Source organism: Prunus persica, chromosome G1 (genome assembly GCF_000346465.2).
Source record: "Prunus persica cultivar Lovell chromosome G1, Prunus_persica_NCBIv2, whole genome shotgun sequence".
NCBI lineage: Eukaryota > Viridiplantae > Streptophyta > Magnoliopsida > Rosales > Rosaceae > Prunus > Prunus persica.
The window spans coordinates 6053013-6077603 of NC_034009.1; the positions used below are offsets into that span (position 1 = coordinate 6053013).

Consider the following 24591-nt stretch of genomic DNA (forward strand, 5'->3'; position numbering starts at 1 on the left):
TAATAACATTGCATTATTGAATGGGTCAAAATGAATAGTTATAAATGTGGTAAAAATATTCGAAAGCATATATAATTGTATTACTCTATGTACGAGATGGTTTGATCATTTATATGAGATTGCAGTTTTAATTCAACCAAAAAAACCATTATCTACAAAGAGCCAGTACAAACTAGTTACAAAGGCCTATTACAATAACAGAGCTATCTAACATCAAATTTAAAACAATCTCATACTCCTCAACTAACAATCACGCATGATCAAAGAAACTCTGGCATAGACATCCCAACTAAGATTGTAAATTAAGAACAACCAAAAAGAGATAAAGCTTGAAAAAAACCAAGCCATAAAAATACAAATAAAACTCTCACAGAAAAGAGGTGGAAAGTTTTCACAAAAGAAAGGTGAAATACTCTTACAAAATGAAAGGTGAAAATTACACATAAAACTCAAAGAGTCTCTGCAACTTATTCCAAACATGAAGAAACCGCAAAGGGATGGTGATAGAGATCCGACACTGAAACACCGGTGGAGATCCGACGCCGAGACGCAGCCGCATGTGATGAGTGGAGGAAAATCATAACAAAATGAAGATAAATAAGGGAAAACTTTTGTATTTGAAAAGTGGGGAAAAGAGGAGAAAGGGAGAGGGGAGGAAGAGAGGAGGGGAGAGTAGAAAAAGAACAATGGCTTCTTTCTCCTCAAAGTAAAAACAGCTCTAGAGTATTTTTTGAGAGAGAGAGGGGGCTAGAGTACTCTTTAGATATTTCCTAGCTACCATGATTTATGGAACCCAGATTTTCAACCTTGGATTAAATGACTTTTTCTTATATATTAAACATTGTTGTTATTGGATTTTAATCTTGATCCCTTATGCTAGGTATATTATTATGAACATATACGTATAATAAACCTACAACAACGTACATAGTTGTAAATACATTCATTATATATGTCTAGCCTCTTGATTCACCTTCGCACACATGTTAATAGGCTTTTTCATTGTTTAATTTTTTTAAATCTTTTTCTATAGAGAAATTTTTTTGGACATTAACTCTATTTTTTTTTTATTAAATTATTTGCATTTGAATAGACTATTATTTTACGTATTTATCCCTTTAAAATGAAGTAGTTGCGTTTTGAAATACTTTTTTTTTTCTTTAACAAGAGCAATTTTGAATTATTTGGAAATCTAATCTTATGTGCTTGACGTTTGCTGAGTGTTTATTAATGATGTATATAAACAAGTATATCTCATCATCAAATCATAAGATTGCAACCACCACGTACGCTTTAACGTAAGAGCCAGATTTCAAACTTGTACACGTGGTATGGACCACCAGCATAATTGGGTATGTCCGTAGCCCGAGCTAAAGCCTAAAATGCAGGGCACCCACAAGAACAAAGCAACAGAAATTTGGACTGACGGTAAGACATAGGTAGCCTTATTTGATTTGATCAACCTCTCCTCCCTCGTGAAAGAGAATATTACCAAGAAATAGAGCATTCACTATTGAAAGAGTATATCTCAACAAAATTTGTTGCCAGTAAATTCTGGACAATGCACATGCAGTGATGTCCCGATAATCATTGAGGGTGGTGGCTTGCATTTAAGTTTGAATTTCTCTTCAGGCTTGTGTACGATCATCTACTCGATGAGTAGACTTTTCTTATATCGGAGGCTTGAATTGTCTGATAGATTAGAGGTCATAATCTTGCCCCACTTACACACACATATATATGTATGCTCTAACGATAAACGTTGAGGAAACTTTAATTACTGATTTTGTGTGATTATGAGATTATTACGTGGTATTACTAATTTACGTGTTGCATTATGTATAAATTAATGAAGATGATTAACGCATGTGTTAAGTATATAAGTCCCATTTTATTGAGGGATCCCTTAAATAATTTTATTTGTGAGACATCTTTTAGGGTTCCCTACAAAAAAAAAATAAAATAAAATTGGAACGATCCAAACTGTATATTTTTCAAATCGCCTTTGCAAAAGATCATGTAAATTGAAATTCATTAAGGCATCTAATTTGGAGCAAACAAATAGACGAACATGGTGCTTCAAGAAAAGACTATAATAACAACAATCTGGTTGAGTAGTCAAATGGTTTCATATTCAAGTGATTTTTTTGCAGGGATCTTTGAGCGAATATCTAAAAATTAGATGGTTCGCATTATTGAAATACAATGCGTGGTGGGGCCTATAAGGGTGTCCCTCAATTAAACTTACTTGAGAGATCCCTTATAAGGGACACCCTCTCCACATTATATTTCAAATATCCGAATCGTCTATCTTTTAGATATTCTTTCAAAACTCAACCCCAAAAAAAAAAAAAACAATCATTTGAATCTGAAATTATTTGACCACTCAATTAATAGTTGTGATTTTAATGCTTTCTTGAAGCACAGTGTTTGTTTATTTCATTGGTCACAACTAGATGTCTTAATGGTTTCCAATTAGACTAATTTTTTGCAATGGTGATCTATGAATAAAGACTTGAAAAATAGACGGTTCAAATCGTTGAAATAAAATTCTTAGTAGGTCCCAAAGGATTTCCATCAAATAAAATTATTTAAAGAATCCCTCAATATATAGAAGGGGACTATAATCTGGCCTTCTACGGTGATCCTTTAATCAATCAATTGCTAGGAAAAAAAAAACCATAAAGTTATTTTCATCATGTTATCCACAAACAAAGCTGCATAACGCCATTATAAAATTTCCAATCATGATAAATGTGCTAATGGTTATCATTTTAGTACTTTCTTGTTCATTTGTTTTGTTGGTCACAACTAGATGTCTTAATTGTTTTTGATTTGTATAATTTTTTGTAAAGATGATCTATGAATAAAGACTTGAAAAATAGACGATTCGGATCATTGAAAAAAAATTCGTAATGGACCTCAAAGGGTGTCTCTCAAATAAATTATTTAAAGAATCCCTAAATAGAATAAGATTGTATAAATTCATCTATGAGTGTGATGCCTGTTTTAACAAAACGTATGTTCTTTCTTACGGAATGGACACATCGGTAGGTAATTGTGTCACAAGATCCTAGCATAAATTACCGGTAATTATGCTTTGGGGACACTAGAAAAAACGCAGGGAATCAATTAATTAAGACTAGAGCTTGGAAATAATGAGGTAAGTAGTAAATAGTAGGTCATTTGGTTCCATGTATCTTTTTCTTTACCATATATAGGAAAACTAAGCAACTAAAAAGATACGTACTATATACTAGCAAGTATCTAGGGTTGAAAATGGAGGAGTGGACTGAAGAAGGAGTGAGCTGTTTGATTTGAAATGTGGGAAAAAGTTGAGAGTAAGGAGAGACCCTTGAAGGGGTAAGAAAAAATAGTAACACTGGACTGGAGTCATGTGAGGGCATTTATATGGTGGGGTTTTGGTGTTTTTGCCTCTCAACGCACATGGGAAAGAGTCCTTTCTTTTATGGTAGGTGTAAAAGGAAATGAAAGCATGTGAGGCCATGTGGCCAATTGACCACCCAAACATTTTGCAACCAAAGCCTTGTTAAAGCTATAGTACCTCTCTCTCTCTCTCTCTCTAGAGATCACAATAGTGAAATTTCCACATCAATCCTATCTGGTGCCAATAAACTTATAACTGACACTGATATTTCTATTATAAATTTGTTTTCTTTTAATATTTTTAAGCTGTCACACTCCTATATATGCCATATCCATGACCAGCATTTGTTTAAAACCAGGTGCTTCCACCACCATTACTCCATAGAGAAAGCTTGGTTTGCCGCGGCTGCCACCACCACCACCATATAACTTTTCCTCCTTAATTATCATTTTCATTGCTCTTGTCAGATTGCTCTTCTATACCTTTATTTTCACTTTATAAATAGTGTGTCAGCTAGCATTTTCCTTTCTTATTTGTCATTAATGGTGATGAGGCAAGTGAGTAAACAACATAGCCGAGGTTACTCTCTTCATCCCATCAAATTGGCAAGTTCTGTGTTTGCAAGAAAATATCTAAGTCACTTATTGCCGGCTCTGAAGAAGATGTTTGAAGAAAACACCATTTCTTCATCAAACAATAATGTTGATGAAGACTACTCTAAGTTAGAGAAACTTGTTGGGTACCAAGTGAACATGGCAATGGTATTCTCTGCCTCAACTTATCAGTTTGCATGGAGCCGTGCCTTGAAACAACAGCTCCAAACAAGACATGTACTCATATATGGTGAGGGATTATTGCCACGTCATCATGTTCCTAAGCCCTTGAACTTTCTCCCAAATCTCAGTGTTAGTGCCAGCAAGATGAAGAGGTACTCGAATCATAATATGTCTAATAAGGTCAGGCCACATTTTCTGAAAAGAAATTTAGCCATGAATGGAAAGACAAAGAAAAGCAAAGAGGCAGAGATTATTGAGAGGAAGTTGACATCTCTAAGACGGCTTTTACCAGGTGGGAATGAGATGGGTGAAGAAAATGAATTGTTGGCAGAAGTAGGAAGCTACATTTCTTGTCTCCAGTTACAGGTGAACATTCTTAGGTGTCTAGTGGAAACTGATCAGTTGATTAATTAAGTAGTTATTTTAGTGGTCTAGGGGTAATTAATTATGTATAACATTTCTTTTGTGAAATTATGCATTTATATATAGCAGGGTAACAAGTTGTGCCCTTATTATATGTGGTCAAGTTTATTTCTTGATTTATTTTTGGTTGCATATTGCTATGGTTAAGTTATATATATATATATATATATATATATATATGTGGTGATGTTGTGTATAAGGTTAAACCTAGTATTTTCGGGTTTCTTATGGGATGTGTCCCTAGGGAGTAATTATGAGGAATGTTGAACTAATAGGGTGTTAGTTAGATTGGCTTAGGCCTTTGGTGTGCTTCCAAGTGGTCCTGGATTCAAACTCTCATGGTACCCGTGTGTGAGAGTTTCCCCCCTCCTCCTTCTTAATTTTGGCAAAAAGATAATTATCAAGAATGTCGACTAGCATAAGGTAAATTCTTGCACCGGATGTGCACGAGCTAATGAATAGTTTAGGTATTTTTTATACTAATTATGCCCCGAGAGAATGTAATAATTTTGTTATTTTTTTATTGTACTCGTTTAATAATAAATAGTCATTTTAGACTAGGAAAAATGTAACCAAATTACTGTATCTTCCAACATGTGAACATACAATTTGATTTGTTGAAGGGTAATCAACATCCTCCCAGGCGCTTTGTTTTGACTTATGGATATTCGACAACTATTGGCAGAGTTTTAAGTCCTTCGACTTCGACGTGTGTGTTCCGTGAAGCAAATATGGTAGCAGATGATCCTTGTATATGGTTTTGTAACTTTCCTAATTGTGTGGCTATAAAAGCTTTTATATTATCCTAGGCATAGTCGGACCAATATGCTAAAAGACAGCCAAAAGGTCACGTTCCACAGATAAATAGGCCGGTCGAAAACCTTTGTATTATTAGACCATTCCATTAAAAAATATTTTAGCCGTTCGACTAATCCAATGGCTGTAGTCTATCCAAATCAGCACAATTTACGTTTCTGTCAAAACTCACTATTTTCCGATTAGGCTCACAAACACCCTTCTTTTCTCTCTGGCTCTTTGCATTGCACTAATTAAACAAAATCCATCCTTTGAAGACATCAACGTCTTCTTGTCACACAAAGTTTGGTTTGTGAGAAAGGAGAGAGAGGAAAACACGCCCGGCAAGAAAGTGGTGAGAGATAGAAGAAAAGAAGAAGACGAATGAGGATGGGAAACCCTTAGATCAAATAGTTTACCAAAGGCATACATGAATGCTTAGGTTCAGATACTTACCATACCAATTTGAAAAAACTTAGAATTTCTCTATCTGATTATGCACCTTACACTGGTTTTTACAAGGGTTCAGTTGGTAAAGTCCCAAACGACATATATGGTTTTGGTATCTGTTTCACTTACCTTGATTGAGAAACACTGCCCTTACAACAAAGGTGCAGTCATGTGGTTCGCGGACTCCCAAGTCAAATACACTTACTTTAATTTCTTCGCCAGACATTTGGCATCAGAAAATGTGGACGGAAAACATCATGAACTGGTTATTCAAAAGACAACAGAGATGTTGACACAGCTTGAAGATGAGGCCTCAATGGCTCCAAAACCGTACGCATTGAAAACGTTTGGGTTGACGATTCACACAAGATCCTGTTTTGGAAAAATTATGAAAAGGAATTACATGGTAAGGTTCAATGCACCATAGATCTTTCGAAGGATGATTGTAAGGTTTGCCTCAATTATTTAATTAGGGAACTCAAAATCCATTCCGATGGAAAAGCAGGAGCCACCATTTATTGTGAAAGTTGTTGGATAGCTTTTTCATTAGGAGATGCTTACTTTAACTCAAATCGTCACCCCGTACAGGGGAGGGCCCCTTCCCTTTAGTAAGCATATTTCATTATTATACAAGATCGTCCAATCAAACTTCAAAAACTTGTTTACGGAAAGACTTACGGGAAGTATGAAAGTGGTAAGAAAATTAACTTTTTGTATGCAACTGAGACGAAAAAAATTTGATGTATTGAATTCTAGAAGTCTGTAAACTTACTGTAGTGAAGTGAAAATTACCGTATTTAATATGTAACTTAACATTGTAAAAAATAAAAATAAAACCTATTTTCTTACTCTTAAGTATATGATTGTAGATGCTAATACAATTTGAAACTATTCTACTTATTTTGTTTGACTTGGTATGAAAGCGGGTTGATTGATTGTGCCTGAATTATTGGGCCTTTACCCTTACCCCTTACCCGACATGTGGTTCACATGTTGGACTTGAATGTTTATCCTTACTTAATACGTAGTGCTCACGTTGTGGGAGCAAATATTTTCATCTCCAATCACAGCGCTACACAGAAAAGAAGATTATCTTTTAAATTAATTAATTGAACCAGTTTATCTGGTCAATTAATTAATAGGGATAAATATCTTAATTAATATGATATTATCTTTATTTAATAAGATAATATCATTAATTCAGATATTATCCTAATAAAGAGAAGATAATATTATTAATTCAGGTATTATCTTCATAAAAAGAGATAATATCATTTAATTCAGATATTATCTAGTCCGATTTGATCCCTATGAATTTGGGTAGAGAATAAACTCATCATATTCTCCAGGAAATCCTAGCCCCGAGGCTCCTATAAATAGACGACCTCATTCATCATTCAAGGTACATCTAAACCTACTCCTAATACCCGAGAAAAATACCTGAAGCTCTTCCTCCCTCTCCACTCTCCATATTTTCTCCACACGGCTCCGGCCACCACACACGGTTCCGACAGCTCGGTTCACACCATACATACAACTCCGTACCCTTTGCTTAGCTATTGTTTTCTTACAAACACTCGAACTAACTTAGGCATCGGAGGGCCTTTGGCCAACACCCCCAGGTGTGGTCTATTTACTCCAATCTTTTTTACAAGAATCAAGGAAGAGAGAGAAGGAAGATCGAAGGTTAAAGGATCTAGAAGTGAATATTCTCCCGCGAGATTATTTGCACAAACACACGTGTTGGGCTTGAATATTTGACTCCGCTGTGAACTTGGCTCCACATGTGACCTACTATGTAGTGGTCCCACTTGAGTGGGCGTGTTGAAGAATTTGAGTCCCACATCGGAAACTTGACTACATACAAAATATAATAAATGGTTATACTACTAACAACACCAAGCCTTTTGTGATAAAACCCCACACTTATTTGGCTTTGTAAGTGGTTAAGTTGGGAATAATATCGGTGTTGTTAGTAGTGGGCCGCTAACCCATCTCTCTAAATTTAACACCTCCAACTTGTGAAAAGACAATTTAGTGACTGTTCAACAAGCATGTTAATTACACCATTACGTATTTGATTTTTCTTTTCTTTGTTTTTTTTTAATATTGTTTTTTGATAGTTGGATTATATCAAAGCTCAAACGAATAGTTTTCTTTCACAGAGCTCACTAAAAAGACATGTTGGGATAATATTGGTATTGTTAATATATACTATTATATCATTGTGGGATAAATTAGAAATTTTATTTCACCAATATCCAATATCTTTATTTTTCAAGTCTCCATTTATAAATCTTCCTTACAAAAAATTAGACAAATTGAGTAGAATTAAACCATCTATGAACAAAATAGACGAATACCATACTTTAAGAAAACACACTAAAATAACATTGAATACTTAAAAACTAGACCATTCATATCTTTGAAATTCAATATAAAGTAGGCTCATAATAGTGTTATTTGAGGAATCCTTCAACTGTGTGTATATACATACATATTATAAGTTGTGTTGTTGATTTAAACCATCCCCCACATCATATGACATACAAGTCAAAAATGCATCTCACAGAATTCATCTGTTGGAGATTGTGGAGATTATGTTCGAAAGGCAATTGCTCGGATTCGGGGACTATGCCTTTACAACAGAGCTGCAGTCATACGGTTTGGGGCATGCCACGTCAAATACTCGAACAATGATTTCTCAGGCCAAATTGACAACAAAGTTCGATGTGATGTGGCTCCGCAAAATGTGACAAATCCCAAGTCCTTTTATAAATGGACAAAATATGTATTGAATGTCCTTGTCAACGCTTCTACACCTGAAACACACTATGCTCTCGAGACGGTTCGGGTTCCTTATGGGAACGTACATAAAATTATGTGGTGGCGAAATAAGAAAAAGGCTTCATCTTGCAGCTCAACGCACTGGAGACCTTTCGAGATGTCATTGCAAGAAGTGTCTTGATCATTTGATGTTGGAACTTCCAACTTGTTCCGATGGAAAAACCGGAGCAATGGTTTGTTCTGAGAGTTGCTGGGTAGCTTTCTCATTAGAAAATACTTACTTTAGTCAGAGTTACTGTGCTCTATACAGTAACCACATATACCTATGAAGTAAATTACAGACCATGCTAAATATGAAGTACTGATGGAAAATACTTCAAAGTTTTATAATAATGACTTGAATACGGATGGAGCGGCCAGCCCGATTCGCCTCATTGCCATTGATTCCAGCAATCTGAGAAATGAAATTAGAATATTTATTATGTGCAATTTGATGATAATTACTTCAAAAAGAGTTGGGATTTTATAATTGAAGAGACATAGAACCTCAATTGGTGAGTTTTAGGAGTAAGATTGATAGGATGAAGTTTGTTTTTATTTATTTTTTAATTTTTTGCAGTTGAAGATGAGTAGGGAGATTAAATCATTTGCAGAGATGTTTTCGTTGTGTTATGGACTCTGGAAATATATGTCCAGTTAGAAGGCAATGTGAGAAGGGAACATAAAAATTTATGTAACCATTTAACTGTATCCTCCAACATGTGAGAAGGCAATGTGATGACTAGTGAACAAGCATTAGACCACTCTATCTTTTCCTTTTTGTTTTAGTTAAAGCATTTCTAGTAGCCAATTCAATAGCTTTTTTTTTTCGTCAAAATCGAATTTCATTAAATAGAAGGCCAAAATCAGTTACACCAATCAGGGGAGGCCTTGAGCATAGGCAAGCAAGTCGTTTGCCTGGGGCCTTGAAATTAAGAGGCCCCAATTTTTATGAACCTCTATATATACATATGTATGTTACTTTTAAAAAATTGTACTATATTGATATTATATTAAGCCTAATAAGCCCAATTATTTACTCTAAAACTAATTAAGAAGAGGAAACTCAATAAAGGACCAGTTATTATTGTTAGGTTCATTTTTACACATGATTTATCATGTCATTCACCCAATGTTTTAAGTTAATTCTTGACATTTTATAGATTTTTTTCTTCTTTTTTGTGTTTTTATAGATTGTACCTTGGTTGGAATAAATGCAAGTTAAAAGTGAATTATTGAATATAAATTCTGATTTTGTTCATTTTCGAAGGTCAACTTCTTGACCATGGATCACCATGCTCCGGTGCTTGAATAAGGTGAAGCTCTTCATGAAACTTGTTCCAATGGATGTTGACTACAACATATCCGAATGTGAGCTCCATTGAACAAGTATAGCCTAGCCAACCGATCTAGCATTGATCCTAACTCTGGAATTGTGGTTTGGACCACCTTTACCTCTATTGGATGTCACCCTCTCTTTTCTACTTGTTACGACACCACTTGGTAACAATATTTTACCTAGGTAAGCTGATCCCTCTTAATGTATTAAAAGGCAAAGAAATGATGAAATGGGGACATTAGCCTACCTTGCTTTAGGAAATGGTTAAGTATCTTATGGATTGGTAAGTTGGCAAGGGAGAGAGGGCAGCTAGGGGGAGGAAATCATTTGAAATATTCTAAAGCACTTTGGAATTTCTGAAAAACGAGAGAGAGAGAGAGAGAGAGAGAGAGAGAGAGAGAGAGAGAGAGGAGAAGGGCATCAGCAACCAAGAGGAGGAGAAGAACTGCACCATTGAAGATCTTGTGCCTTCATCTTCACAAAATCTATAACTTCTTTCTAGTTTTATTTCAAGTTGTATTTACTATGAACATGAAGAACTAAACCCCGTAGCTAGGCCTTAGGTTGAAGCCCTAAACATGCATATTCTATTGTTTTGATGCTTGAGTTTATGGATTTCTAGATGTTGTTGATGAATTCCTCTTCACTTAATTAATCTATCCTTGATGCATATTTTCATTGATTGATCACCCTTGAAAGCATGTTTCTTGAGATTGTTGGGATTATATGTATCTTCATGTTTTCCTAAGCAACTAATGGATGAAGTAAGAATCATTCATATGAATTGGTTTCTTGAATGCCTAATGTAAACACCATACTATTAGGGTTCTTATGATATTCATATTCTTTTCAAACTTAATGGGTTTCTTTATATGATTAAATCGAAGTACTAAACACACATAGATTGATTGTATAGGAAACACAAGTTTTGTAGCCCTAAACACGCACTTTACTTATCTTAGAGAGAATCAATGCATCTTGAGTCACTAAACCCGGTCTTGATTGCGAACATCTTCATCAATGTATCTAGAATTCATAACTTGAGTATCCATAAACATGAGTATGATTGTTTAGGGTGGATTCCGAAAACCCTAGTGTTTGTCGCCATATTAAATTATACTTTGTTGATCTTGCTAAAATTAGATTTCGGTAAAATTTTAAGCATTAGAATTAGTTCACTTGAATCAATCCCCCCTCCCCCATTGTTTTGTATGTATGTGTGTTGTTTGAACTTTTGAGTGTACTTTCCACTGAATTCTGCTCACTTCATATATGTTTTTGACATTTGGCTCACGTTGAGTTCTTCATTTTCCGTGTTGAATCCAACCATAGAACGTAAACTTTGGATTAACGGTTTGAAAGTTACTAGTCAAAAACGGGATAGAGGTAGAAACTGGAAAACAAAGAAAATTCATAAATTCCTCTCTAACCTAAAAGTGCTACAGTATCCGGGTGATAAAGAAGCGATACAATGGTGATAAAGTAGTGATAAAGTGGTGATACAATAGTGATACAAAATGCTGATTGTGTTTACCTTTGGTTTCTTGTTTTGTTTCATTCCCTTCACTTTTCTTTACTCATTTCTAGTATTTGATTTGTATTTAACCTTTATATTGTATTAAATAAGTGTTCTTTACGTACTCAAACAAGACCTTTGAATAAGCCTCCAATTTCTCGTGGGAACGATCCCGTATTTACAAATCTATACTTCGTTAGATTCATACACTTGCAGGTATTTTTAATTGAATGATTAGCACATTAATTTGTGCTAATTATTAATACGACAATTATTTTTCTTTAAAAGTTAAACTAGTTTAATAAGTTAACCTAGCAGCATATACCTTAGCAAAAATTTGAAAAAAAAAAAAAACCTACTAGCATATAGGAAATTATGCTCTACTCGACAAAAGAAAACAAAACAAGCACTTTATTTTTACTAAAAACTTTAGAAAATTTAGCTTAACTCTTTGAAAATCATTTTTCCTCAATTACAACCCATCTCTTTATTTTTGTTTGAATAAAATCCTGTTTTTTTTTTTTCTAAATAAAACCTGATGACTAGAATCCAACTAGGCAAATTGCCTAATCAAGCGCAAAATTGAATTTATTGTACTTTTTCGATTTCTAAGATACCCCCAACTAAGCCATCTTGTAAATTAATGTAGGAATCAATATAGAAACAAATTTTAATTGGATTGTAACTAATGACACACGCTAAATTTGGAAAGATCTCCAAATGGATGTAGAAATTAATTTGGAAACTTTTTTAAAACTTAACAACAAATTCATATTTAACATACTTAGTCGGTTTATTTAACCCAAACAATGCCTTGAGCATTCCAGTAGAACAAGCATTTTCTGAAACGCACTATTAAGTTTGTTAGGCAAATAGATCACTCAAAACCATAAAACTAAAAACAGGTGGACATTGTTGAAAAAAATTGCAAGGTTCCTGAAGTAACAAGTTATAAGAAAACATTTCGAGCAAAGTATTGATAAAACTTGTGTAACTCCATAGAAAAGTTAAACTCACAAATTAGACTCGGAGCTTTTTCTTTTGTTGGCAAACTACACACACGGGTTTAAGCATTCATGCAAATTTTCTGTTATAATTGTTTCAATGGCCATTCTAAACCGATAGAAACATTATGTTGCAGAAGAGTAAGAGTCCTCTAATGCGGGAATCGAATAGAACGTGAGACAGCGTTCTAACGACCCATGATCAAATTCGAAGGTTGTGTGATCATGGTTCCAACCCTGTCTCACACTTTCGATCCCACATTATTGAAGGCCTCAAGGAGAGGATACAAAGACGTGTTGCAAATGATAAAGAAAGAAAGATAGATAGATAGCAGATTATGGCAAGAAAACTGCGAGACACTGTTTGGCCCCTGCACCAGAGCAAAAATAAACCAAACACAACCCTTTTCTGGCACTTGAAATACATTAGAATGGAAAAGTAAACAGAGTAGGAGAGTTTGATATATAGCACAGACATGCTGTCCATGATATCTAGAAATGTTTAACTAATTAGTCCTGCTTTCAGTTTGTCCCACTTTCTTCCTGTATCTCCTCTTCACTTTGATACATCGTTGCTTGCGACTCTCCCTTCCTTTCCCAGGTAACATTTCTGGATTCTTACACTGTATAATGCTGCTGGATTGTATCGATGTCCAGGCCCTTTAGCTTCACCACCGACTCCACATGTCCCTTGAGTGTGTGAAGCTCCCGAAGTCTATAAACCACAAAATCAAAAGATATTTGCTTTCAATAAAATAATGGAAAACGGAATATATTATCTCTTATGGGGAAATGTTTTCTTGCCAAACAGTCTGATATATTATGTCAATATGCTGCTAGACTGTCAATCTGGACCATTGAGCTAGTTGTGTGGATTCAGATTGATAGTATGGCCACATAACATACTAGATATCTGGCAAGAGAAGATTACCCAGCTTTCGTGACTTCGAAAGCGATGTTCTGAATGGTGGCTTACCTTGCAACTTCGGCTCGTCTTTTGGCCTGCTCAGCAATCTCAGACAGCTCTCTGTAGCTGCTCTTGTCATTGAAGAGATTAGCAGCTTCTGGTGCCTGGAGACCATGCAGGGTCCTTTGAGCAAGAGCCCATTGAGCTTCTCTCTCCTCTTTTCCATAATCTTTCTTGGTGGTAAAGGCAGTCTGTTACAATAAGTAAAAACATTAGAAAACTTTTGACTTCTCTCATCAAACTAAATTAAACGCGTAATTCAAAATAGATGTACCTTGTTCTCAAGCAAGTTAAGCCAGGCTTTTCCACTCAAGATGTAACGGATGGCGAACTTCATCACGTCGAGTGGGAAATAAAAGACAATACTGTAAACCCAGATGACACCGGCCCATCCCCAACCAACTCCGTGTATTCTTGCAAAACCCCAGTTGGCATACACTGCTACCAGAGTTGCAATCTGAAACGGGATAATCGTTAGCTTCGTAAAGCAGCATTATGACAATAAGAAGCAGGGCTGTGCTTGGAACTAACTGGTAAGTTGGTAACATGTATAAACACTTTCTGTGATTTCAAAAGGCTTGGAAAGGATATGCATGGGAATGTTCTTACCAGCTGTGCAATCATGAAAGCACCGAGTAGTAGCAGTCCAGGGCGTTCAAGGAAGGACCAGCTGCGGGATCTAGTCACGAAAATGAGAGCCTGACTCACAATACTCACTTGTAGGTATAAGGCAGCCATTAGTTCCCCAGGACTCTCTCTTATGGATCGTACGCCAAATTTGTCCTACAACAGAATGAGCAGAAAATGCATATTGGAAACTGAACTTCATGAAAGTTTCTGTAAAACAGACGGAGCCAAAAGAATGCAAAGAGTATCTTACAGAGAAGAAGTCGGTTTCTTTTATCAACCAGAAGAAGATAACAGTCATCAATGCCAAGTAACCTCCAAGCACAATTCCGGTCGCAAATATCTCTTTCAATTTCCAGCTATCAGGCAAGGGGGATGGCTTTACTCTATCCTTTGAGATTGTCATAATTGTGCCTTACAAATTTAACAAGTCCAAGGTGTCAATAGTCATAATTCTCAATACTGTTTTACAAGTTCACTTGATCAAACTCATTCACTTGAGAGACGCTTACCATCATTCAATATGGCGATAATCAAAACCATGAAAGGTGAGAAGTCGAACTTCCATATCAGTGCGATGAACATGAAACCAAACTGCAATGTTTGCCAAAAACAAAAAGCAATTAGATCAAGGCTTGAATAGAGAAACAAACCACAAATTTTAAACCACCACTGTTTACTTACCACAATACGGATTGTGATGGAAACTGCATAGATCTGCAAGAAAACAAAACAGAAAAACAAAGAAAAAGTTACAGTTCCGAGTCATAAACTGTTTCTTCAAACCAAAAAGTTCAAAGTAGTATTTTGAGAAGAAAGGCAGAGCAACTAACTGTGTAGTTCTTCATTCTCTGGAAAATAGCTCTACTGGTCAACACTGCACTAATGATGACACTCAATCCGGGTTCTGTAAGAACAATGTCGGAAGCACCTCGGGCAGCATCTGTAGCATCAGCAACAGCAATTCCAATATCTGCCTTCTTCAATGCAGGGGCATCGTTCACACCATCGCCAGTCATTCCACAAATGTGTTTTCTCTCTTGCAACTTCTTCACAATTTCGTATTTGTGCTCTACAACAAACAATATTGTGTTACAAAACCAAACCAAAAAATTGTTTTTCTCATCAAAATAAATACGTGAAACTCTTTCTCATTTATCAAAGTAGTCACCTGGAAACACTCCGGCAAACCCGTCAGCCTTCTCAATTAACTCTTCTATAGGAAGGGCAGCTATGCTTGCATCCTTGTCTTGGCCAAGTAAGGAAGCAGATGGGTACATGTTTGTTCCCATTCCAAGTCTTCGACCAGTTTCCTTGGCAATGGCAAGTTGATCACCTGCAGATATAGAAACAATTGGCAAGTGAGCACAACTACATACAAAACAGAAAATGAATGCATTAAGGGAGGATGGAAATGTGAACTAACTTACCTGTAATCATCTTAACATTAACACCGAGATTAAGAGCTTGGCGGATAGTTTCTGCACTGTCATGTCTTGGAGGATCAAAAAGAGGCAACAATCCAACAAACTGCCAAGGACCGCCAGCACTTTCTTTTGATTTTGCAGGTACTTCCTGTAAACATATATCATTAGCAATGGTACGAGGATGCTTTAATTCTTAGAAAACTGAACAAATGCAAGACAATACTAAATACATTAAGGTTGCATATAAAACCTGTCTAGCAACAGCCAATGACCGAAGGCCACGTTCAGCATATTTATCAATAATGGCAAAAGCCTTCTTCTTGAAATCCTCTTTACAGTTGCAGAGGGTCAAAATCTGATAACACACAGTAATTAATTAGTATGGCGGTAAGAACGCTTACATTTCGACACTGTAATGCAACTTTGGGGCATGTTAAATATAGGGAAAAACAGAAATACCTGCTCAGGGGCACCTTTGCTTGCTCTGTGCCAGTTTCCATCACCATCAATGTAAGTCAAAGCAGTTCTCTTGTCCACAGGATTAAATGGTAAGAAGTGCACCTCTCTAATACCAGCTCGGGCCTGCATAAATACGAGTTCACCAGATAAGCACATTTGTTGCAAATATTCCCTCCCAGAATTAATGAAGAAGCAAGAACAGGGCTGACAATAAGAAAATTTGGTAAATAGTTATACCTCCTTTGGATCGGCGAGCATTCCAACCATAGCAGCATCAATGGCATCCTGGTTTTCTGTTCTTGAGGACCTTGCAGCAAGCAAAACCACATGTTCTTTCTCCACACCCTTTGCAAACACCTCAACAAGGTTTTTATCAACACTGAGCTTGTTAAGAGTTAGTGTTCCTGTCTTATCACTGCAAAGCACATCCATACCAGCCATTTCTTCAATGGCAGTCATCCTCTTGGTGATGGCACCCTGCTGAGACAGCCGGTGAGACCCGATAGCCATTGTCACAGACAAGACAGTGGGCATGGCAATGGGAATGCCTCCAATCAAGAGAACCAAGAGATTGTCAATTCCATCCCTGTACTTGCGGTGCTGAATTGGGTACATGACTACGATCTCAATCAACATTCCAACCGCAATGGAGCAGATACAGAAGTTCCCAATTGCAGTGAGCACCTTCTGGAAGTGTCCAACTTGGTTAGTGCTGTCCACGAGATGTGCAGCCTTCCCGAAGAAAGTATGAACACCGGTGGCAATAACAACAGCTTCAATTTCACCCTGCTTGCAGGTGGAACCGGAGAAAACTTCATCGCCGGGATTTTTGGTCACTGGAAGTGATTCTCCAGTGAGGGCAGATTGATCAATCTTTAAAGGATCACCCTCAAGAAGACGAGCATCAGCTGGGACGATATCTCCCAATTTGATGCTGATGATGTCTCCTGGAACCAGAATGGCAGCATCCTCCTCACTCCATTTTCCATCTCTAAGCACCTATTTATTCGTCAACATGAAACATAAAGGCAGTCTCATATCAATTATCTGTTAAATCCATCTGCACTGCATAAACAATTGAGACAAACTCTACAAATGACTAGTTGTTTAAAAGTCATGACGCATGTCACCACTACCTTATCATTGTCAATATTCTGAGTACTTTGTTTAAATCTAAAATTCTCAGTATGTTTACCATTTTAATCACATTGGTCCAAAGCATGGAGGTTTCCCTACTAGCATCCAAAAATGAGCATGTATTTTTTTACTAACAAAAACAAAATTCATGCTCCCTAAACGTTCAGTAACTTCAGTACGAAGATAAATTTCAAATGCTCGATTTTAATGAGGCTCTTATTTGGTGTCTGCCATTATTACCTTTGTCTTAGGAGCAAGACCAGCCATAAGGGCAGCAGCTGCATTTCCAGCATTGTTTTCTTCAATGAAACTGATGGTGGAGTTGATGACCAGCAAGCAGACAATACCAACAAAGTCTTGCCAATCTGGGGGCTTCCCATCTCCATTGGCCAGAGCAATTGCCATAATGGCTGCAGCTTCCATGACCCATGACAGAGGATTCCACATGAACCCCAAGAACTTGAGAAATTTACTTTCCTGTTCATTTTTGTAAAAAAAATTCCAATTCCATCAGAATTTGAACTAAACCATACTCAAATTTATTGTTTTGTTGTTATTTTACTGAACAAGTTATATTATTAAGCAAAAAGGACCTTCTTCTCTTCTAGTTTGTTGGGACCAAAAATCTCTAGCCTCTGGGCTCCTTCCTCTCCATTTAAACCTTCTCTGGAACATTTCAACTGTTCAAAGACTTCCTCAATTGGAATCCGCTCCTGTAAACCAACTCATTGTTAGGAAAATTGGGATATGTAAGGAAAATCCAGAAACAATCTTCATACGGTAATACTACTTGTACCGACGTAATCAGTAAATACGATACATGTAAAACAACGTTCATAAGAAATATACTAAAAAGAAGCCAACCAAATTATAGCTGTTACAGGTACATACCAAAGAAAAAAAATGATAGTTGGTACAAGTTAGACAAGCAAGTGTTGGCCACAATCACAGCGGTCGGAGAATCACATCTATGAGAACATGTAATGTAACATGCAAATAAGAGTATAGCCAGTTCATTGGTTTGAAATTCTTTTGAGGTCCACATGTGATATTTCCATGCATTAATATTACCCGCAAATCCATTACAATTTTATTTTCTAGATTGGTAGATCCCACCCCAAATTAATGCATGAAAGTACCAAATCAACCCATCTCCCCTCAAGATATTCCAGATATTATCTTCTCTATCATCTGTTTACAAATTTTAAACCTCAAAATCAAAATCAAATCAAGTTTTGTTTTCTTTTATTTTTGGGGATTAATGTGGAATATTTATCCGACGGTCGAATCGAGCGAGTCAACTCGGCACTCAATGTACGAAGTGTACAGATTATGGTATTCTAAATTCTAGCCTTGGGATGCTACCCAATCACAAAAGTGTTGACCGACGCCATACATAACATATGCATTTTATTTTATTTAAAATAATTAAAATAAAAACTGTTTGTGTCAGTGGGCAGCTCAACTTTTCAACGCCGGAGCCTGTTGGTGCGTGTTCAACACGCGCTTGAGTACCCGAAAAAATTCGTTGGGATACGAGAGTAAATAACAAAATAGTCCAAGGGCAAGAGAGGTATGAGAGAAGAATACAAATACAAAAAAAATAACTTTTAATTTAATTAATTTAAAATCCAGGAAGAGATGAGTGGTGTCAGGGCTGGTGAGGATGCTGAGTGTGAGAGTTAGCTCAAAGGAAACGGTTCAATTCTTTTAAGAAAAACAAAAAGAGAATTTCTCAAACAGGGAAAAGCCCAAAGTACCACGGAAAGGTACTCCCAAATTCTAAAGCAAACAAACAGGGCACATAGAGGGAGGAGAGAGAGAGAGAGAGAGAGAGAGAGAGAAAGAGAGAGAGAGAGAACTTATATTGATATATTAAATTAAAAAACAAACGTATTAACCCTAGTGGACTCAACCCCTCTCTGTCAGTCCCATGTGTAGATCCATTCAATTTGGATACTACCTGAAGATATATTTTATATGGTCTGCTTGGTTGGTGAGAAAATTGAAAACTTTGAATTTTGAGATGTACCCATGTAAGAAAAAGGTTTGTGATGAAAAACCCAGGTGCAAAGTTTATGACTTAAAAGACTTGTTATGTATGCATGCAACTAAGAAATTAAGAAACATGAAACAAACATAGTTTCGTGACATTCATTCTCCACTTTGTTGGTTCGAGCTAGCTCGAAAAAGAAAGAAAGTATATACTTGCAAAGAATCAATTTGGAAATAGAAGTATATATTATTATACATGTGAAGAAATTCAATACTCAGATCTGAACATCAACCAAATATGAAACAAGCAAAACTCAAAATTTGTTAAGCAAAGGAAACAATTCCATGTATGGCCTAAAACCCAGTTGGTCTAAAGATTAAGCAAAAAAAACCCATCTCAAGAAAAGCAAAAACTAACAACAACAAAAACATGAAGAAAACCAAGAATCCTATATTTTCCTGAGAAAATGAGTAGGAAAATGAGGAAGAAACATATATGTATATATACCAGATCAACAGTCTCGTTCTTGATCTCCTCGAGGCTGATAGCCTTGTCTGTGCCCCCCATCTTTCACAAACTTAAAAGCAGAACCAGAGCAAGCAAACTAACAATAAAAATGCTGCAATTTTTTTTGTTTATGTATCAAAAGGAAGAGACAGGGGAAGAAGATTTAAAGGGCATTGAATGAGATGTTTGAATCCCAAGATGAGAAGAAGAAGAAGAAGAGGGAGAGAGATATGAGGATTGTGGAGAGGGGGGGTTGTGGTGCCTCTGGTTTTATACGTCTCTGAAGGAAAGAGAGAATTTGATCCCGCCGTTTAACCCCGTCCCCTAAGTGGGGCCCTCTATGACTTTTAATCTATCTCCTATGTCAAATTATTATTTTCTTTTAGTTTATTTTTATTTTTTATTATAAGCGATAGTCTAAACTACAAAATATGAGAATTTTTCACACACATACACAACTATGACACCAAGTGGATTCAAACCTGAGACCTTTGGTCTACAATTTAACTCCCTTTCTAATTCTAAGTTGTAGCAAAAGAATGGAATAAAATAAAAAAAATTAAGGAAATAAAAAAATAAATATTATGTATTTTAGGTATTTTAGAGTCTTTGTTTCTCTTCTTTCTCTGATAACCGGTGACTTGTCGGTTGCTGTTGCTGTTGGGGATGATGATTGTTTAATTGTTTTTATGATAGGGATTGCCTTGGGGTTCTGACCTCCCCACCTTGCAAGGCTCACACACCCAATAAAATGGTCCCAACCCATTGCTTTGCTGACATGGGAGATGTCATGCACCACGACCAATTGCAAATTTGCAAAAGGCGTATTTGGTGAAATGTAAATTTAGGGGTGTATTCAATTGTGATTTTAATAGATTGTTTTGAAGTTTAAAAGTACGGTGGTATTCAATTAGGATTTTTAAGTAATCAATAAAAAGTAGTAGTTCTTACCTTAACTATTTCGACGGCGGGATTCTAAATCTATGGATTTAGATAGTATTATGACATGAAATTGTTTGTTTAGACTATAGCATTTTATGTATGTGCAGAGAAGAAAAAAGGAATAAATTAGATGGATTTTAAATGGTTCCTTGTATATAGTCATTTCAAATGTACTACATCTAGTTATTTCAAATGCATTCAACCTAATTTAATTCTTGTTTTAAAAGAAAATTTAGCCTGGTTGTCAAATCCAAATCCAAATCCTTTCTTTTAAATCCCTTCATCCAAATGGAGCCTAAAAGATTTAGCGTGTGGATTTGAGATATATGGAAAACGTTTCAATAATCTGATTTTCTAAAAACTAGAAAGTGTTTAATCATCTAAATAAATACGTTAGTAGATTATTACTATTAAACATTAAAAAATGATCAAATGTTTATATGGGTCAATATAATTTCTAATTTGATTTATTTTTTGTGTGGAAATATCTTTAAACATACCATAAGCAATTCAACAATGTGATTTTGCTTATCTTTTTTAAAATGAAGGCAGCTTATAGGAGACTCGTTGATTTCATTAATTCTTATGACCAATTTTCAATTGATGCATCTAATGTGTGGTTAATTAATTTAATTACTTAAATATAATTGGTAAACTAAAATGACCCACAATAACCATTGTTGTGAAAAAACACATTATAAATGTGACACAACTCAAATGCAACGTTTATTGGTTCAAAAATGGTTGTTTGATCAAAAGTCATAGTGACCTTAAATAATTGATTAATTTATTTCATTGACCATAAAAGATTCAATAAATTGCATATTGGAGTAAATGGATGAATAAAATACTCCAATTAAAGCTTGTAAACAAATTTAGAGTATATAATAGGATATGTAAACTGTATATAAGCGATAGTCTAAATTATAAGGGAAGATAGATTTTTCACACACATATTACCAAGATGTCATGAGATTCGAAACTGAGACCATTAATTTGCAAGTTAAGGTCAATTATCACTGGACTAAACCCGATTGGCAAAGACATAAGTTAACCCAAATGAAATTTCTCAAAATGTTCACAATAAAATGACATGAACAAAGAAACAGAAACATGTATTTCTACCATCCACTTAAGAAGGGCCATCTTATTATCCGTAGTGCCCGTGTGGGTCCGCTTATGGCATGATGAGTATAGAACTAGTAGCACATGGTAGGGATAATTTTCGTAAATATGCTTGGCCTGAAAACATATTGTATTTTATAAATAAGGAAAACAATAAAATAGAGTATAATAGAGTTTTATTATTATTATATGATGAGAGGATTTGACTTTAATTTGGCGGGACCCCCAATAATCGAAAGTCGTCGAACCTTGGCAGCCTAGAAAAACACATATTCTTAATAATAATATCTAAAAGAAGAAGAAGGAAAAAACAACAATAAAAGAGAGGAGATGCCATTTCGCCAAGGCCTCTCCCGACCGTTGGATTTTAGTTTTTCTTTTCCCTTTTTCCTTTGATTGTAGTTTATTTTATATAATAAGATTTCATTTATAAACCAAAAATGCATATAAATACCGGCACGAATACAATAACCTCATTAAAACATTCTTAGAAAAGAGTATCACACATGTCATGGACTAACAAGAGAATCCGACACATACCATTTTGGGCCACTACAGAGAAACCGAAATAAACAGACAAAACAACACACAACTCAAAGCCCCGTAAAGAACAACACACCACAACATCATATGCACGCATAGTTCAATGTACAAACAACATATCGTGAGAACATAGCCAACAAAAGTACCAAATACTAACTCCTTGATTCTTAATCTAGACTGAAGGATCAAGATTGGCATCTTAGCTTGACGAATTTCCAACACAAGAATATCAGAATAGGAACGTTTATCGGACGCACAAAAGCCATACAGTCCAAGAAAAAACCTAGATGCCACCATCTTGTAAACCCCCAGCCTGCACCACCAAGCCATCAAACCACCGGAGAATGAAGGAACCAAGAAGGTAACTGCACACTAACAAAACTGACAGAACAATGATCGTTGTGACGACACTAAGGCAGAAAAACCTAGTCTTGATCCCCAATTCGATTGAAACGAGCCAACACCGCCTCGAGGCTAAGAGGAAAAACGACGCACCAATGGAAGAATCGCTCGAAAATTGAGAGAGAGACAGGGAGAAAGTTAAATCACATCCATTCATTTATTCAAACTCAGAAACAACCCACCTTTTTCCCCTTTTATTAAACATTTTTTTTAGTGTTATAAATGCAATAAAAACCGTTCTAATCCAGGTTACATTACCTGTATAACGAGGGAGTTTAAATGTTGTAACGATTATCAAGAAGGGAGAATAGGCCATGCAATTAGGGTTGCGCATAGGTTGGTTCAGCCCCCAAATCAACAATCGAATTGCCGGCAACACGTAGACTCGGATTGAATCGTCTGTGAGTGAAAATAGCAGCACTCTTTAATAAATTATGATTTCATTTTTTCCCAATACAAAATTCAAAGTTTCAACTGCGTCTGCTAAGAAAATGCCAGGATTAGCGGGAGGTGAACGTTCAGGTGCAATTTGCTGTAATTATTTATCTGCAAAAACAATTTTATTATGTTGGTTAATTCTTGGGCTCGTACCTTTAACTCTATATTTTAATTTTAATTTTTCCAATAACTGTATATTTTAATTGGCTGGCTGCGGTTATAGCTTTTCTTTTTGTTTTTTAATTATAAGAAACCAGGAGTCTGGGAAGATTACATATTCGTACAAATAAATAATTTATTTACACTAATTAGAGTATCATTGTGCCAGGTGAGCATTTTCTTTGTTACAATTACCATGTTAGTTTATTTGCTCTCTTTGTTTTTGGTAACTGGAAATTATTGTAGCTATATATGAGAGCAACATTGCTGTACTTCTCAATTATTTTGATGTTTAAAATTGAAAACCTTATGAAAATCCTACAATCAATAGAAAAATAAAAAAACAATCGTTTTAACCTTTGTTTAATCACCAAAAGATAGTGTTTGTGTGCTCTCCTGCGGGGGTCTCCTGTATTGGTCTTCTAGTAGTATGGTAGTGTTGTTTGGTTATTTGTAATGATTTGGTGGTTCTAAATTGGACTCTCCTGTTAGTCCATAACATGTGTGATATTCTTTCTTATCTTGAGCTTTTTCTCACGTGATTTTCCTATGAAAGTGTTACTGTTCTCATATTTTCCTAGGTATGAACCTATTGAATTATGAATGAAATTCCTTTTACTTTTAAAAAAAAACACCAGAAGATATATTAGAACTTAGTCTCATATATCCGACACTACAATTAGAAATGGATTAAGCCTAAACACCACCATCCCACATAAGTAAGAGGTGAAATTTGCTAGTTTCATTTGTGTTAAATAAATAATAATAATAATAATTCCTCTTTTCTGGTTCAGAAGAAGCCGGTGAAACTGCTACATCAATTAGGCTTTTTCTGTTTTGTTGCTTCTCCGACATGGAAGAGCAAAATTAGGCTTGGGTGCCATTGGAGGAGTAGGCCAGCAACAGACCACACCATGAGCCATGTCCAAATCAAAACGACTTTTCCTTGGCATATACAAAGCTACGATTACATAACCAACCGGCAATACGGATTGATGAAGCCACAAGAAATAAATATGCAGTGCAATGTGAATTTGGGTTTTGGCTTTTCGAGCCTACAAGATTGGACTAAATATTTAAAAGTAAAACCTAATTTTTATATATGCACAATTGTCTAACATGTTATATTATAAGCCACTGATGCACAGTAACCGTGACCACACAACGCCAATGGCCACTATTGAGTTGTTGTGGCTTTTAACCCCTTTTTCAAACATAATTTCAACACTCCTATTTTAACCTCATTCTTGATGTGAATGCATAAAAAAGTTGTAGAATCTCATATGGCGTTTATATGCCTAACAAAGAGTAACAAAATTGATATCTTTTTATATAATTAATAATC

At 35.7% G+C, this 24591-nt stretch overlaps 2 protein-coding genes across 2 annotated transcripts; one reads left to right on the plus strand and one right to left on the minus strand.

Annotated features, from left to right (window-relative positions):
- LOC18790786 (uncharacterized protein At4g30180) lies at positions 3725-4690 on the plus strand. Its single transcript, XM_007224585.2, has one exon. The coding sequence runs from the start codon at positions 3931-3933 to the stop codon at positions 4576-4578; it is 648 nt and encodes a 215-aa protein (XP_007224647.2). The 5' UTR covers positions 3725-3930; the 3' UTR covers positions 4579-4690.
- On the minus strand, positions 12822-19904 carry LOC18791052 (plasma membrane ATPase 4). Its single transcript, XM_007225431.2, has 16 exons — positions 19638-19904; positions 17728-17847; positions 17375-17611; positions 16235-16996; positions 15998-16120; positions 15789-15893; positions 15542-15686; positions 15283-15447; positions 14945-15183; positions 14796-14828; positions 14624-14705; positions 14365-14525; positions 14094-14267; positions 13759-13941; positions 13494-13675; positions 12822-13232 (listed from the first exon to the last, which is right to left on the minus strand). The coding sequence occupies exons 1-16, from the start codon at positions 19695-19697 to the stop codon at positions 13136-13138; spliced, it is 2868 nt and encodes a 955-aa protein (XP_007225493.1). The 5' UTR covers positions 19698-19904; the 3' UTR covers positions 12822-13135.

What these genes read in the sequence shown, in the direction of transcription:
- LOC18790786 (XM_007224585.2), top strand. Translation starts at nt 3,931, where the DNA reads ATGGTGATGAGGCAAGTGAGTAAACAACATAGCCGAGGTTACTCTCTT.
- LOC18791052 (XM_007225431.2), bottom strand. Translation starts at nt 19,697, where the DNA reads ATGGGGGGCACAGACAAGGCTATCAGCCTCGAGGAGATCAAGAACGAG. An exon ending in ACAAACTAGAAGAGAAGAAG is followed by an intron (nt 17,612 to 17,727) that starts GTCCTTTTTGCT and finishes AAAAATGAACAG; the next exon opens with GAAAGTAAATTTCTCAAGTT. An exon ending in TTAACTTGCTTGAGAACAAG is followed by an intron (nt 13,676 to 13,758) that starts GTACATCTATTT and finishes TTATTGTAACAG; the next exon opens with ACTGCCTTTACCACCAAGAA.